This window comes from Vipera berus, assembly GCF_964194415.1.
Source record: "Vipera berus genome assembly, chromosome: 1".
Taxonomy (NCBI): Eukaryota; Metazoa; Chordata; class Lepidosauria; order Squamata; family Viperidae; genus Vipera; species Vipera berus.
This window is the reverse complement of record NC_138202.1, coordinates 147706156-147721085: the sequence shown is the minus strand read 5'-3', so window position 1 is coordinate 147721085 and position 14930 is coordinate 147706156. Positions and strand designations below refer to the sequence as shown.

Below are 14930 nucleotides of genomic sequence, written 5' to 3'. Positions count from 1 at the left end.
GATATGAAGACTGTTAGCAAAACATGAGCTCTGCCTGGGAGGGGGGGGGGGAGAGACAGTTTGAGAAAGTTGCCCTGTCTTGACCTTCTTTGGTTGAAGAGACTGCATAGCCTAAATAGGACGCAATTTGGAAATAAACCTCTGTTTGAGCATATGCGAGAAATAGGCAGGGATAGTGACACCTGTCCTATGGCACCATGCACAGTAGTTCTGTGGCAGTGAGGAGTGGAAGGAAAAGGTTGTGTTGTAGTTGACTCATCTGGTAGATCAGGGGTCCCCAACCCCTGGTCCGTGGACCAGTACGGGCTGTGGCATGCCAGGAACTGGTCCGCACAAACAAGCAAAGCCCCATCCGTGGGAGGCAGGCAGCACACAAAACAACGCACCGTCTGTGGAAAAATCTCTCTACGGAACTGGTCCCTGGTGCCCAAAAGGTTGGGGACCTCTCCACTAGATCAGTTGAAAATGAGCTCTGCTGTAGAAAATGTGAAGTGCGTGCAGTAATACAATTCCTGTGTGCGAAAAAACCTTCGGCAGCTGTGATTCATTGTGAACTATAATGTTTACAGTGAGTGAAGGTGTCGTATGTCAGTGGTGTCACATGTTTAAAGATGGACGAACTGATGTGCATGACGAGGCAAGAAGTGGCCGCCCATCTGTAGACAGCGATAAACTCGTGCAGGAAATTGACAAGGGTGGCTTCATTCCCAGGTGTAAGACGTTATGACAAGTGCCTCAGTTTGAATGGCGATTATGTCGAAAAGTAGTGTAATGTAGTTTTCTAATGTGTATAATAAAAGTTCTGTATCTGCAAGTGTCTGTCATTGATAACCAAATGGAGGTTTATTTCCGAATTGGCCTCATAAATAAAGGAGAGTTCCAGTATTTTTTGGAGAGGACATTTCCTGATTTGGCCTATCTAGAATGACTGACAGGAGGAAAGTGGGCAGCTTAGCGCAGAACCTGGGACCATCTCCGCTGGGATACATCAAGGAAAAAGTGACAGACGAGAGAGTCTAGGACAGTGATGGCGAACCTTTTAGAGACCGAGTGCCCAAACCGCAACCCCAAACCCATTTATTTATCGCAAAGTGCCAGGGCCGCATCAGCATTGTAGTGCCATCGGGGGGGCAGGGAGGCATCTCTGAGTGCCACCTCTGGCATGCAAAAACCAGGGGCGCAAAAATGGGCCACCGTGCTGCAAGGCGCAAAAATGGCTGCCACCACACCACTGGGTGCAGATACAAGGCGCCGCACCACACAAGAACAGGGCAGGGCTAGTGAGTATCATGCAGGCACTAGCCCCGCCCCATTTGCAGCATGTGTGTGCTTGTGGCCCTGGGCGCGCATGCACGCATGTAAAATGCTTCCCCCTCCCTTTACTTCCAGTCCACCAATCAACAGTGGTTGGTGACCTCTGCTCTACCACCTCTACTCGAGCTTGCTAGTCGGCCGCTTCGCCTCCTTTCTGCTGGGTGGGGCTTCTGCTCCGGGTGGCCTGATGGACTTGCTGCTGGTGGCAGTGGCGTGCGTGCATGCCAACAGAGAGGGCTCTGAGTGCCACCTCTGGCATGCGTGCCATAGGTTCGCCACCACTGGTCTAGGATGGAGAACCCTGTGGAGGAGGCAGAACCTTCACATCAGCCCCAAATAGAGCTCACTTGGCAGGCTGCAAGCACACATCCTTGTTCCTGCCACTCAGTTGGAGATGGCGTTCTACCTTTCTTCGCATCAGGAAGTAATGTTTTTCTCCTGGCCAGGTTTGTTAAGAAGCATTGCCACCACTGCTGCCTTCTGCCTCTGCCCTTCATTCTCAAGAGGCCATCCTAAGTAATGGCTATGGGTTGCAAGGGGGCCCTGAGCAAAGTCAGCCTGTCCTTGATTACTGTGTTGTTTCCCCTGACTGATGCAGGTGGAGGGAACCTACACACGCTTGTTAGCAATAGAGGAGGCTTGGATAAAGGGGAAGGTATCAGAGGAAAGAGAATGTTGTTTCTTAAGGCTGTATGGGCCAGATTAAGCCCCAAAGGCCCAGGAGTTCCAGTCCTTGCTTATAAAAAAAAGGCAAGTTCATACGTCACAATACGTATTCTAACACTGATTGTCTGACTGTATTTTACTTGTTGATGTGATTGTGGAATAACACGAACTGATCGGAGGCCCAATTTGGATCGCAGTTCTAAGCTTTATTTATTCGTTGATAACATCGAGTATTTGCATAAGATCAGGATGCTTGTCAAAAATGAGTACGCCGCTGTACAGTTTATCAAGAGAAGTGACTTTTGTTTAGTTGTGCTACGTTTTGATTTACTCCTGTAACCTTTCTATGGAGAATAATCTGTATTCTGTGGCTATCTGTCCTACAAGTTCTGAACTTTACTCAAGCAGACCCTAGATTAAACAAGAGGATCTGTTCCAGGAACTGTTGCTTAAGCTGATTTTTCACATATGTCAGATTGCTTGCCAAGTACGGGCATGAAAATAGTGGCTGCTATTTTTGTGTCTCTTTGCGTAAAGTTGGAAGAACATAAATCATGACTTACAGAATCTGAACCCTGCCTGTGCTAGGTTGCTGCGCGCTGCGTCCATTACTTTTATAGAATACATGTAAAGTATTTAGAATACATAGAGAATTACATTTGAGCAAAAGCAGCAACTGTCAGGAAAAAAGGTATTTTCTGTGCTCGAGCTTATCTCAGAAGAAAAAGAAGAGAGGAAAGTGAATGTTAATGTGCTATTTGGTCAGAAAGAAGAAAAAAGGCCAGTGTCATAAATAAAAGATAACTTTGAAAGGGAGTTAAAAATAAACGCCTGGCCTTGGATAATTTTTCCTGCACATTTGGCTTCTTCCTGTATTCTATCCATCATTTTGTTAATAATCTTCTCTTTGCAGGGATCAGCAGATTCATACACAAGCAGACCATCGGATTCTGATGTATCTCTGGAAGAGGACAGGGAAGCCATCCGCCAAGAGAGAGAACAGCAAGCAGCTATTCAGCTTGAAAGAGCAAAGGTATCCCCCCCACCCTCATTTCTTCCTCTTCTCTCCTTCCTTTTATTTATTTACTATTTTTTTCCCAACTTATAGATTTCAAGAGAGAGAGAGAGAAAATTATGCCGTGGGGAAATCCAGCCACAGGTTTAGTAATTTTCTGGAGTGGGTGGGTGGGTTATTTTTCGGCATTAAGTACCTTTTTAAATCAGAGCTTTTGTGATACTGTTGTCTATATTTCCTCCAACTGTACGTATTTGTGAAAAGGTTTTATAACCAAAAGGCCCAGTGGTGGGATTCAAATATGTGAACAACCGGTTCTCTGTGTGTATGCTGCTTCCGGGAGTCCATTCTGGGCCTGGGCAACAAAAAAGTAGCTAGCGGTTCTGCTGAAGTGGTGCGAACTGGCTGAATCCCACCACTGAAAAGGCTCCTGGAACTTGCACTACCTTCTGTCTGCCTTGTAAGATAGATCAGGCCAAGAAATTAATGACATTTAGGTCTAAAACAACTTTTTGGGAACGGTTATAGTAACAAAATCTTGCAAATCTGAATGTGTTTCCTTCTTTCTCCCTTTATCTTCATGTCAAGCAGGAAAGGGCTTGTCTGAGGTGTTTTCTCAAATTAATTTCTTGGAATAGACTCAAGTCAGGTTTATCTTGACTATCTGTTCCTCCTATCCTTCAAGGCCACCCCCTCTGTCTCTTATATCTTCTGTTATTTCACACCTTACCCTGAAGCCTTCTAATTTAATAATCTAGCCATAGTAATGTTGCTGAAATTGAGTAGAGGGTTTTTTTGTGTTTTTCAGTTATCTCCTCAGATATTTCATATTTAAAAATAAGAATTTTTAACTTCCCTAAAGATTAATTAAGTCACCAGAAGGTTTCTTACCCTATCTCTCTAACATTTGTGCAAAACTCTTTGCCCTCTTTACAGAATGTTCCTGGTATTGTTGTTAGATGTTCATACATATATACAGACTTTCGTATGTAGGTGGTTACCTTGTAAAAGCCAAGAATTTTTTTTTAACGTGACATGAGGTAAGCGGAGAGCAGATTGATGCATTGAAGCTTCACTAATTTGGGAAATAGCTACCGTATATACTTGAGTATAACCCGACTCGAGTATAAGCCGAGACCCCCAATTTCACCCCCAAAAACTGGAAAAAGTTATTGACTCGAGTATAAGCCGATCCGCCGTTCTGCAAGCCTCCGCCGCCGGCGGAGGCTGGATCCGCGCTCTGCAAGCCTCTGCCGCCAGCAGAGGCTCGATCCGCCATTTTGCAAGCCTGAATACACAGGAATACCCTGTGTGGCCGCGGCTCTCGGGGAAGCCCTGGCTGTCCGCTTCCTCGCTCCACGCTGCCATTCGGGGCCCGCGCGTTCCCCGGGCAAATCGCGGCGCCCAGCAGGCGAGGAAACACGCCCGCTCCAGTCGCCCCCCCTTCCCTCAGGAGACGCGAAGCAAGTGACCGCCCGGAGCTTACCGAGGACTTGCGCGCGGCCGAGGCTTCGGTGCTTCCAGGATCGCGCGCACCTCTCCCAAGCCGCCGCCGTCCGGAGACCTGCCGAAGTTTGGGGAGGTTTGGGGAGGTGCCCAAACCTCCCCAAACGTCGGCAGGTCTCCGGACCTCCGCGCCCTGCCTGCCTGCTTCTTTCCGCAGCGGAAAGAAGCAGGCAGGCAGGGCGCGGAGGTCCGGAGACCTGCCGACGTTTGGGGAGGTCCGCGCCCTGCCTGCCTGCTTCTTTCCGCAGCGGAAAGAAGCAGGCAGGCAGGGCGTGGAGGTCCGGAGACCTGCCGACGTTTGGGGAGGTTTGGGGAGGTGCGCGCGCACCTCCCCAAACCTCCCCAAACTTCGGCAGGTCTCCGGACGGCGGTGGCTTGGGAGAGGTGCGCGCGATCCCGGAAGCACCAAAGCCTCGGCCGCGCACAAGTCCTCGGTAAGTTTTTTTGTTGACTGGAGTATAAGCCGAAGTGGAATTTTTCAGCCCAAAAAGTGGGCTGAAAAATTCGGCTTATACTCAAGTATATACGGTATATATAACTCACAAAGCACTTTCATTAGATTAGCCCAACTCTTTCTCAGATGATGGGCATTATTATTAAGCTTGAAATAGTGAGATAGAGCTTGTGGCCTAGAGGTTAAAACAACTGCCTAATGTGCAATCAGCCCAGGTTCGAATCTCAGAAGGGTATGGCTGACTGATGAAAACAAATAAGTTTGAAATGCATATCAGTCTCCCTTTAATTCTTTGTTAGCAATCTAAAATTTACACAAATATGAGCTGTCACTGTTGTGACTACTGCCTGTGGATGGCCTTCGGTTAGGCCGAAACAGGAAATAAAGATTTGTCCCATGTTTGGGGCCTAGCAAGGTAATCTAAATAGTTAACAAGCATTTAACACACACACACACACACACACACACAGACACACACACATACATACACACACGCAAAAAATGAGAGAGCATTAGCTGAAACAAATATTAAGATGGAAAATGTTTAAAAGTACGTAGGCGCAAATAAGAGCACAGGGAAACATTTGAGTTGGGCAGCTAAGAAAGGACTATTTTCAGTGAAAAATGGAAAATGTTTGGTGAATTGGATAGAATTAGATACTGTGAGTGGGTTTCTGTAAGTGACTGCTGATGGGAAAGCATTGCTCATCTATAAACTGATTGAAAGGAGGATATAAAAATGGTTTATCTCCTTTGAGTCAAGCTTAGTTCCTGGTGACTTTTAAAGTCATGTTCTGGGCAATGGTATAATTAAAGATTGCCACAGTCTTTTTCCAGAATATATACTGTATATGTGTAACTGTAATCCATATTCACTTATCTTTGTGTCATCTTCAGCCAAGCAGACATGCTTGCAAATAAAGTACTGATTAGCAGCTGTCCATCAGTTCCAATGTCTAAAGAAAGTTATGGCGCCATTTTGGAAATAAAGATTATGCTGGCCCTTTCCCCCCCCCCCCAATTCAGTTCAAGCCAGTTTCCGATTTTCAATGCTAATCAGCCAGCCCACCAAAATGTCTGTGGATATGTTGGTAGCATATTTTGTCATCATGTTGGGGAGGCCAGTTTTGAAACGCACAGCTAGAGCAGAAACCAGGCAAGAGGTGAAAAGAAAAAACAGGTGTCCCAGCTGAAAGATAGTTGGAGCCCTTCAGACAGATACGACAGTATTTATCCTGAGCTGTAAAATGTTATGGCGATGTGGAACTATTTATTCATTTGTTTTATTCTGTTTTATACGGCTGCCCATCTTGCAATAGCAGCTCTTGATGGTTATAATAAAAAAACAAGCTGTTACAGAGTAAAGAGGGTAATTTGTTGAATTTGGAGCTGCAGTGAACTACTTGACTGATCAGGAGGATATTCATGCTTCCCAGTTGGTTTTTTTCCCCCTCACTGGATTCTGTAACAATGCCATCATAGCATCTTTTCAGACGGACAGATGCTCTAATAGATTGGCATTTGTCAGATACTAAAGTTCACCGGACGCGGTGGCTCAGTGGGTTAGGACGCTGAGCTTGTCGATCAGAAGGTCGGCAGTTTGGCGGGTCGAATCCCGAGTGCTGCATAACAGAGTGAGCGCCTGTTACTTGTCCCAGCTTCTGCCAACCTAGCAGTTCGAAAGCACATAAAAAATGCAAGTAGAAAAATAGGGACCACTCCGGTGGGAAGGTAACAGCGTTCCGTGCGCCTTTGGCGTCTAGTCATGCCGGCCACATGACCACGGAGACGTCCTCGGGCAAGCGCTGGCTCTTCGGCTTTGAAACGGAGATGAGCACCGGCTCCTAGAGTCGGAAACGACTAGCACACATGTGCGGGGGAACCTTTACCTTAAAGTCCACCTAAAATTTTTTTTCCAGATTAATTCACAGAGGAATGCAGATGACTCTTTAATTTAAGTAGCAGATGAATTATATGAACCAGAACAGGCATAATCTGCTAGTAATTCTGATTGGGTAGCATTTTTCAGAACAAAACGAGAACCTCAGAACTAAACTGTTTGAAAAGTAACGTAAAAAGCAGAGAAGTCATCAAAAGGCATGTATGTCATCAGAGACCCAGCACATCTAAATCTATAATATTTACTGAGATATGTAAGGGAAACCCAAGTTCATCATATGCAAATGAAAAGTCACCAAATTGTGATTTTGCAATTTGCACTTCATTTTTCCAGTTATGGGATCCCATTCAGATTAATTATTATGCAACGAAAAAGACAAAATTGCAAAGATTTCCCCCCTCAATTCAAATGTTTAATATTTGTGTTTTTTTCCTCTGAGGATCACAGATACCAAATGTGTTTTGCCGAGAAATTTCATAGCTGGCACCTATAGGAACTGCTTTTTCTTCATGTGTATATTTTTGATATTTTTAAATGGCACTTTCAAAAGATAGCATCAACTAGAACAGTAACAATAGCATCAACTATCTTAGTAACAATAGAAAAGGAAACGGATTTATGAGTGATTTAGTAGCTTATTTCGTGATGAAATGTGGCAAGTGTAGCAATCGCTGAAGATTTGCTGGATTCAGAAATTATTGTAATTTAATATTGTAATTATGGTAAGTTGATGATGAAGTGTCACTCATTCTGCTGCAATTAGTGATTCTCTACCATCTTTCCATGGTTCAGTTCCTCATTTCCTCCTGCTGACTGCTTAAATAGGGCACTCTGCAACACCCCTTTTTATACAGTCAGCAAAAAAAAAAAAAGAAGCAGCAGCAGGAGAAATGGACTGATTGTAAATAAGCTATTGTGTCATCTGGATCCTGTATAAATTTCTGTAAATCATACAAGTTGATTGCAAATAAATAACATAATCTCTGAAACTATGGCTGGGTTCACAGATCATGTTAATCTAGAGTGCGGCATGTTTGCTTTTACCTTAGCGTGATATGCGAAGCGGCTCATTATAGCTTGAGCATCATGGTTTTTTTTTTAAAAAAACATCCCAGCTTATTTTGTGTGAATTCAGCCAGGTAGGGTTTGTTAAAGAAGAGAATAATCAATGTAAACCTGTATTTGAGGCCTATCTAATTGTCATGTAGTGTTTAATGATCAGTTGAATGATCCTTGTGCATAATAGTATACATTTGGTCCTTAAAAAAAAGAGTATAATACAGAAGAAATCAAACCTTCAGAACTAACTATACTGTAGTTATAAAAATGGTCATGTCTTACGTTGCCATTCTGTGGCTGAATTTTAGAGCATGAACAAAGATTGACTGGCCGTCGCCCTTTCAGTATATTTCTGACGTGGTTATGAGCTGCTGATTTCCCCCCCCCATTCATTTCAGTTCTTTTATTCAGCGTTAATCAAGTCATTTTAGTATATTTTTTTTCATTTTATCCAATTCCTTATCTCCCTTTCCCCCTTACTTAGTATATTTCTTTCCTAGTCCAAGCCTGTAGCATTTGCTGTAAAGACTAATGTGAGCTACTGTGGAGCGCTAGATGAGGATGTTCCCGTACCGAGCACTGCCATTTCTTTTGATGCCAAGGATTTCCTACACATTAAAGAGGTAAATCATATAACCAAATACTCATTTTTTTTCTCCCAGGAGCTTGAATCTAAACAAGGTTTGACTGTGCAAAGTACAAAATGAAGTGGAAAAACAGCCAGTTTTACCCAGCATGGCACTCGTTTAGAAAAGACTGGCCCAAACTTCTTGTTCTCAAGAAGTGTTGAGCCTCAATCTCTCTTAATTTTCAGCACCATGGCCTTTTAGTCATACATGCCTGGAATTCTGGGAATTGGAGCCAATCTACCTCAGGATGGCATTGCTTTGGTAAAGGCTGGATGAAAGACTGCTATTAGGAGCCGCTTATCTTGAGTAACATTGCAAACAGCTTAGAGGTTGTAATACTTGAGAACTTGACATTTGAAGCCAGAAAAGCCTCAGTGAAACCAAGTGGGGTTTGATCTCATTCATTATTCCTCGAACAACACACAATGAAACACAAGCCCTTTCACTACTGGATTTCCTTAGTGAACAGTTAAGAGTGTTTGGGACACCATGAGGAGCAAATGATTTTATTTGTGCCTTGCTTACAAAAATACTACCTTTGCCTTTCATATTTTTAGAAGACATTGGGTTGTAAAGGTAGCATATGAATCGGTGCCTCAGTGCCATTTGTCTCTTAATAGTCAGCTAGTACCGGAACATTTATTATGCAAGTGGTTTAGTTATTTTTGCTACTTCCATTTTGTTTGTGAGAAGAGATCCTTCTCTTCTATCCTTACTAGGTAGAAAGGATTCCATCTCCTGCTAAGCTTTTCTCATTATTCCATGCAAGACTAATTTTACAATTACAAATCTATATTGCTGCAACATTACCAAATTAATTATTATTCAGGAGTACCATTAAGCTGAATGGTAGTTATGGTAAAACAGGATGTACAGAATCTTGACCTTAATTGCCAATTTTCAGATTCAATCTTGAGATAAAACTGGGTGTGCCTTACTTTGTTTGGTGGAGAAATCTGGAACGAAAAAAATACTCAGGGCAAAATCTATTTCCAAAGCGGAGCTGTGTAAGTTAGTTCTCTGTGGGGAAAAAAGGATGTGTTCTCAATATTTTTTTATGGAATTAACTTTCAAATGAGGATCAGGAGGATTAGGTTACAATGGCAACTTTATGTTAATTTCTAATTATTATGGACAAAGAGCATTTATTGCAAATAACCCGAGGAATCCTGCTATTGGGATGATAGTTAAATAAGGTACACACTTTAAGAGAGCCTCTGCCCCTATACTGGTTCTTGGCAGTATTTAAGTGGACTCTTATTGTTGAAACACAGTGCTTTATGGTACATATCAGTTTTTAATAAGACATAAATTATACTCTGCTTGGTGTTTGACACGGAGCTTTGAAATTATACATTAGAACAATGTGCAATTATATCACATACTCAGCCCCCCTCCCTTCCTCTAAACAAGATGATGGAAAAAGGATTTGATAAGTTTCTGCCATTGCTTAAACTAGCAGTTTCTGGAGGCTGTGTGTATTTTGGATCATAAGTCCTTAGGGACCAGACACCCTTAACTGTCTAGTTCAGACATCAAGCAAAGTCACTTTGGTAGCAAGCTGAAATGTCAGCAAGAATGGATAACTGCATATTGAAGATGTCTCATTCATCATCCATTAGATAATATATTATGTACTTTTAAAAAAGCCTTAAGTGGCAACAGTTATTGCAGTGCATAAACCTCTTATGTTCAGTTACCAATAAAAAGACGATATATTTCTACTGTGTACACTGCATTGTGTATCTATATTTGTTTTTATGGATTTTTGGGGGGTTATATACACTGCCCAGAGTCCATTAGAGTTGGGTGGCTAATATATTTGAAGGAATGACAGAATGAATACATGCCTTGAAGAACGTATGGAAAGTGTTTTTTAATGAAATAAACACTGGTATTCATATAACATCTAATTAAATCAACTTTGTGAATAGAACAGACTTTTTAAAAAAGCAGTCTACCAGTCTGGTAGTCCACTTCCCCCAAACATCCTCATAAACCCTCACCCTATCAATTAATAAATGTATGAAGTGTTTATAATGTAACAGTTCTTGAACTTGCATCTGTGGTGAATCCCACAGGACTCTCGCTTTGCTTTTCTCTTCCTTAGTTACCTGATCTGCTCAATAGAGGCACAAAAAGCCTCTGGTTTGTATCTGCACATTCTTTTAGTGTGAATGTACTTTTACTAGTAGGGGAAATGGAAAAGGAAGATATGAAATTTTAGCAATGAGTTATTGGCAAATGGAGGGAAAAGAAACCTAGAGGAAAAACACTAAAATAGGATCATAATTTGGTTCTTCCATGAATGCATGCTTACATATTTTGGTAAAGTTAAGGATCTGCAGAAAGTTCTGTTGTAGGTAGCATAACATCAACATAAAATACAACTCAAGAGGTTGGCAGCCTTTGAGGGCGAATGTGTCGTTTTGAGTGTGCCATGTCCCTTTCACCAAATGTCTGCCCTATTCATAAAATCCCATGGTGACCGTGACAGTTCATAAAGCACCCATATATTGTCCCCTGCAGATGGCTACGGCTATCCAATGCATTTATTTTTTAGGAAAGCTTGCAAGGTTTATGTGGGAACCACGTACATTCTTGTAAAATAAAAGGTTTCCAAGCTGGCACTTCATTTTGCAGAATATTGTCTTCTCATTATTATTTCTTCTAAATAAAAGAATGTTTTTAAAAAGTCATTGGAGCAAGGAGCCTGGCTAACTTCATATGAGATATCCAAGGCATCACTGTCCACTTCTCAGGAGATAGTCTACTGAAAGCACCAGTGTGAAACTAATTTTAGTTAAGGAGACTCACTTCATCTTTGAATTGAACAAGAGGGGTTCTTTCCTTAAAGTGATGGGGCCAGAACCAACACTAAATGTCATATGTTTTAAATTGTATTTAAAAAGCCCATGGTAGTATAATTACATAAACTTAAATGCATATTAAGAGAGTTAATTTATTACTCCCTATATCATTTAATCGTTTCTCACATCTTCAAATTAAAGGTTACAGTTCAGCAGCAAAGCTACAGCTTTGATTTAAAATATTGTAGAGGTTATATAGGAATCAATTATGTAGCTTTCAAGGAGGAATATAATAATGGGAAGAGAGAGCAGGACAAGGCATGCCAAGCTATGTGGAAAGAAGGGCAAAGGAAAGACAGAAACAAGCATTTCCTTTGTTACAGAAATATAACAATGACTGGTGGATAGGAAGATTAGTTAAAGAAGGTTGTGAAATTGGCTTCATCCCAAGCCCATTAAGGTTGGAGAATATTCGGATCCAGCAAGAACAGAAGAGAGGACGTTTTCACGGAGGGTAAGATAATATACTGGTTTTATCAAAACTGTCTTTTTTAATATTAGCTGAATTCAGCTTTTCAGTGATTTTGCCCAGTCCTTGTAGCTCTCAAAATATGGCATATGTTTTCTGACAGATGAGAAATTAATCAAACTGGGGCTAACAAAATTGGGACTTCAGGACTTTGTAAAGGGTTAGATCACTGATCCTGAACTTGTGCCGCCAGGATGGACTTGACTGATCTCAAAATTTCCAGCCAACATAGTGAATAATGTTGCCCTAGATGGGAATTCAGTCACATCTGGAACACACCAGAATTTAGTAGGCTAGTTTTGATAGTTTTGATTGTGCATGCAGTCGCTCTGCCTTTTTGGCATTGTATTTACATACCTACATATTCATCCTTAGATTCTATCATCTTTCATTGATTAAAGCTTAGAAGCATCCTAGAAATGAATAAAATCCAGGTGCCGTCATCCATTCACGATTGATAAAAGATTTCAGTAGCCATGTGGCCTTGTTTATGGAGAGCTATCATCTGATTGAAGCATTGATTAAAGAATCATGCTATTTCAGAGCATCCTGAGTGATGAGCTGCCCAGACCAAGCTAGCTTAATTTTTTTTTTATTTTTATTTTTAAATAACGGTAAGAGCACAAGTGATTTGAAATTGCCCATCAGTGGTAATCATCAGAAGAGTATTGGCAACTAGTGGAAAGGTTGACTTCATTTCTGTTTAATCTGCCCTTTGAAATGTGTTTTTGTCAGTCTCTATATTTTCTGTTTGGCAGTTCATAACCCCTACTCCCCAATCACTGGTAGCAGATGATTTTAGCTTCTTTTTGCTTCCAAGGTCTATCCTTTAAAAATAAATAAATATTGGGCTAGGTTTATATATATATATATATATATATATATATATATATATATATATATATATATATATATATATATATATATATATATATATATATATATCATAATTTTGAAAATAGGTATTCTGAGTGAATGGAGGATGTAACTACATAAAATATTTTTATTTCATGCTATTGGTTAAAAATAAAAGTTAAATTTATTAATTTTTTTCTGTAAGAAAATACATTATCAATCTGCCAGAGTTTAATGATTGTACTGCTTCTCCTTATAGGAAATACAAGATATTTAATTTCATTTCATTTTGCATACAACCAATTATTTTAACTTGTCAGATATCACAGATAATATTAATGACAGGTGTAAGCTTTTTCCACCACATGCTATTGAGATTTCTTATAGTACAAGTGGTACAAATGATATTTATGACACTTAAGGAGCACAATTGGGACTGGCAGTTCAATTGATAAGTCATGTCAGTGAACTAGACGTGATATGAATGTGACTTGGTATTTGACTGATGGCTTCTCTGTTGACTCTGATTGTCAGAAGCTAGTTGCGAAGCACACAAATAGTGATTGTCCTACCATGGGACACTGCAGTGGCCATAATGTCCACCACTTGCCAAGCACCTGAATCTGGGTCACCAGAACCAAATGACACGAATTACTTCCACCAACAAAATCAATTTTTTATAGCCCTTCTAAGTGTAATTCTCCAAGGCCTCTTTGAACATAATGGCAGTTGTTTTAATGCCATAATCTCAAATCTCATGACCTTTCACTTAGTAAGTTCCACGTAATTGCTAATATAGATTTTTACCTAAGTCAACCTGAAATTAAAAACAGAAGGAAGTGCTGTAGGCCCATCTAACCTTCAGATACATGTAAATAGTACCAAAGTTCTGTTGTGCAACATTCTCACAGTGATCCAAACATTCAATGGGGTTCTTTATAATATAGGAAGTCAAGTGGGAATTCGTCTTCAAGCCTTGGAGAAATGGTGTCTGGCACGTTTCGAGCTACACCCACTACCACTGGTAAGCTTTCAAAGTTTTCGGAGGAAATAAATTCCAAATAATTTTGGTTTGGGAGGTCTTACCTATAGTTCTATTGTGAACCTGCCTTGCGCTGATGAGGGTCATGTGTGTCTCTTAGAAGGACAACGCATCCATTTGGATTGGCTCTCAAAATAATTGTAAATAACAGTAGCTGTGAAGGATTTTCAAATAGATTCTGTTTGTTCCTCCCCAAATTAAAGATTTTATATAAAAATGTTCTGATTCTGAAAATCTCAGCTGTGATGTCTGCGTGCATGTTAAATGTGAGTCTGTTACCATCTTTGCACCTTGCTCAACATACTGTCTTTTTTAGTTGTTCGCGTTAGGTGGGGAACAAGGCAATAATTGAAAAGATAATAATAATAATAATAATAATAATAATAATAATAATAATAATAATAATAATAATAATAATAATAATAATAATAATAATAATAATAATTAGTTGGAAGGGACCTTGGAGATCATCTAGTCCAACCCCCTGCTCAGGCAGGAAACCCTATACCATTTCAGGCAAATGGCTGTCCAATCTCTTCTTAAAAACCTCCAGTGTTGGAGCATTCACCACCTCTGGAGGCAGGTTGTTCCACTGGTTAATTGTTCTGACTGTCTAATGTGTTCTTATTCTGTGGAAAGAGCGAGAGAAAGGGACCTGTGGTAACATGGAGCATCCATCAGTTTACTTTGTGTGGATGCCACCAATTGCACATGTCTTTCAAACATGTCAGTTACTGAGATTTTGGTCTCGGGGACGATGGTCCCTGATAAGCATCTGTTGTCAAAGGCTTTCAAGAGCGGGATGACTGAGGGGAGAGGGGAGAAGAACTATTCGGGCCTAAATGAACAAATGGTGGTTCATGTACCCCTCGATTTCTGTCTTGAATGGCTTCCCAGAGCACCCTGACATCACATCACTGAAATGTGGCACATTGGTGAATCGTAGTAGATAGTTTGGTAGGAAATAAAAGGAAATAGGTATGTTAAGCCTCTGAGAATTCCAGTTGCCTCCCTCCCGGTGCCATTATTATACCCAACCCCAACCCCTTGAGCCTTGCTAAGTGATGAGGATAATAATCTAAAATGGCCGTTCTCAGCCACAAAAGTGCTGCCTGCTCCTAGTCGAAGTGGATATATATATATATCAAAGG

General features: G+C 41.0%; 1 protein-coding gene across 3 annotated transcripts in view; it reads left to right on the top strand.

Moving 5' to 3' along the window:
* The window catches only part of CACNB4 (calcium voltage-gated channel auxiliary subunit beta 4), a 79324-nt gene that overhangs the window by 40445 nt on the left and 23949 nt on the right, over positions 1-14930 (top strand). For all 3 annotated transcript variants that reach the window (XR_014024486.1, XR_014024487.1, XM_081312676.1), the window contains 4 exons: positions 2894-3013; positions 8415-8537; positions 11737-11867; positions 13685-13761. Coding sequence is in view for 1 of the 3 variants with exons in the window: in XM_081312676.1 (XP_081168802.1) it covers positions 2894-3013; positions 8415-8537; positions 11737-11867; positions 13685-13761 (451 nt within the window). In the remaining 2 variants the exon portion in view is untranslated. The remainder of the gene's footprint in view (positions 1-2893; positions 3014-8414; positions 8538-11736; positions 11868-13684; positions 13762-14930) is intronic.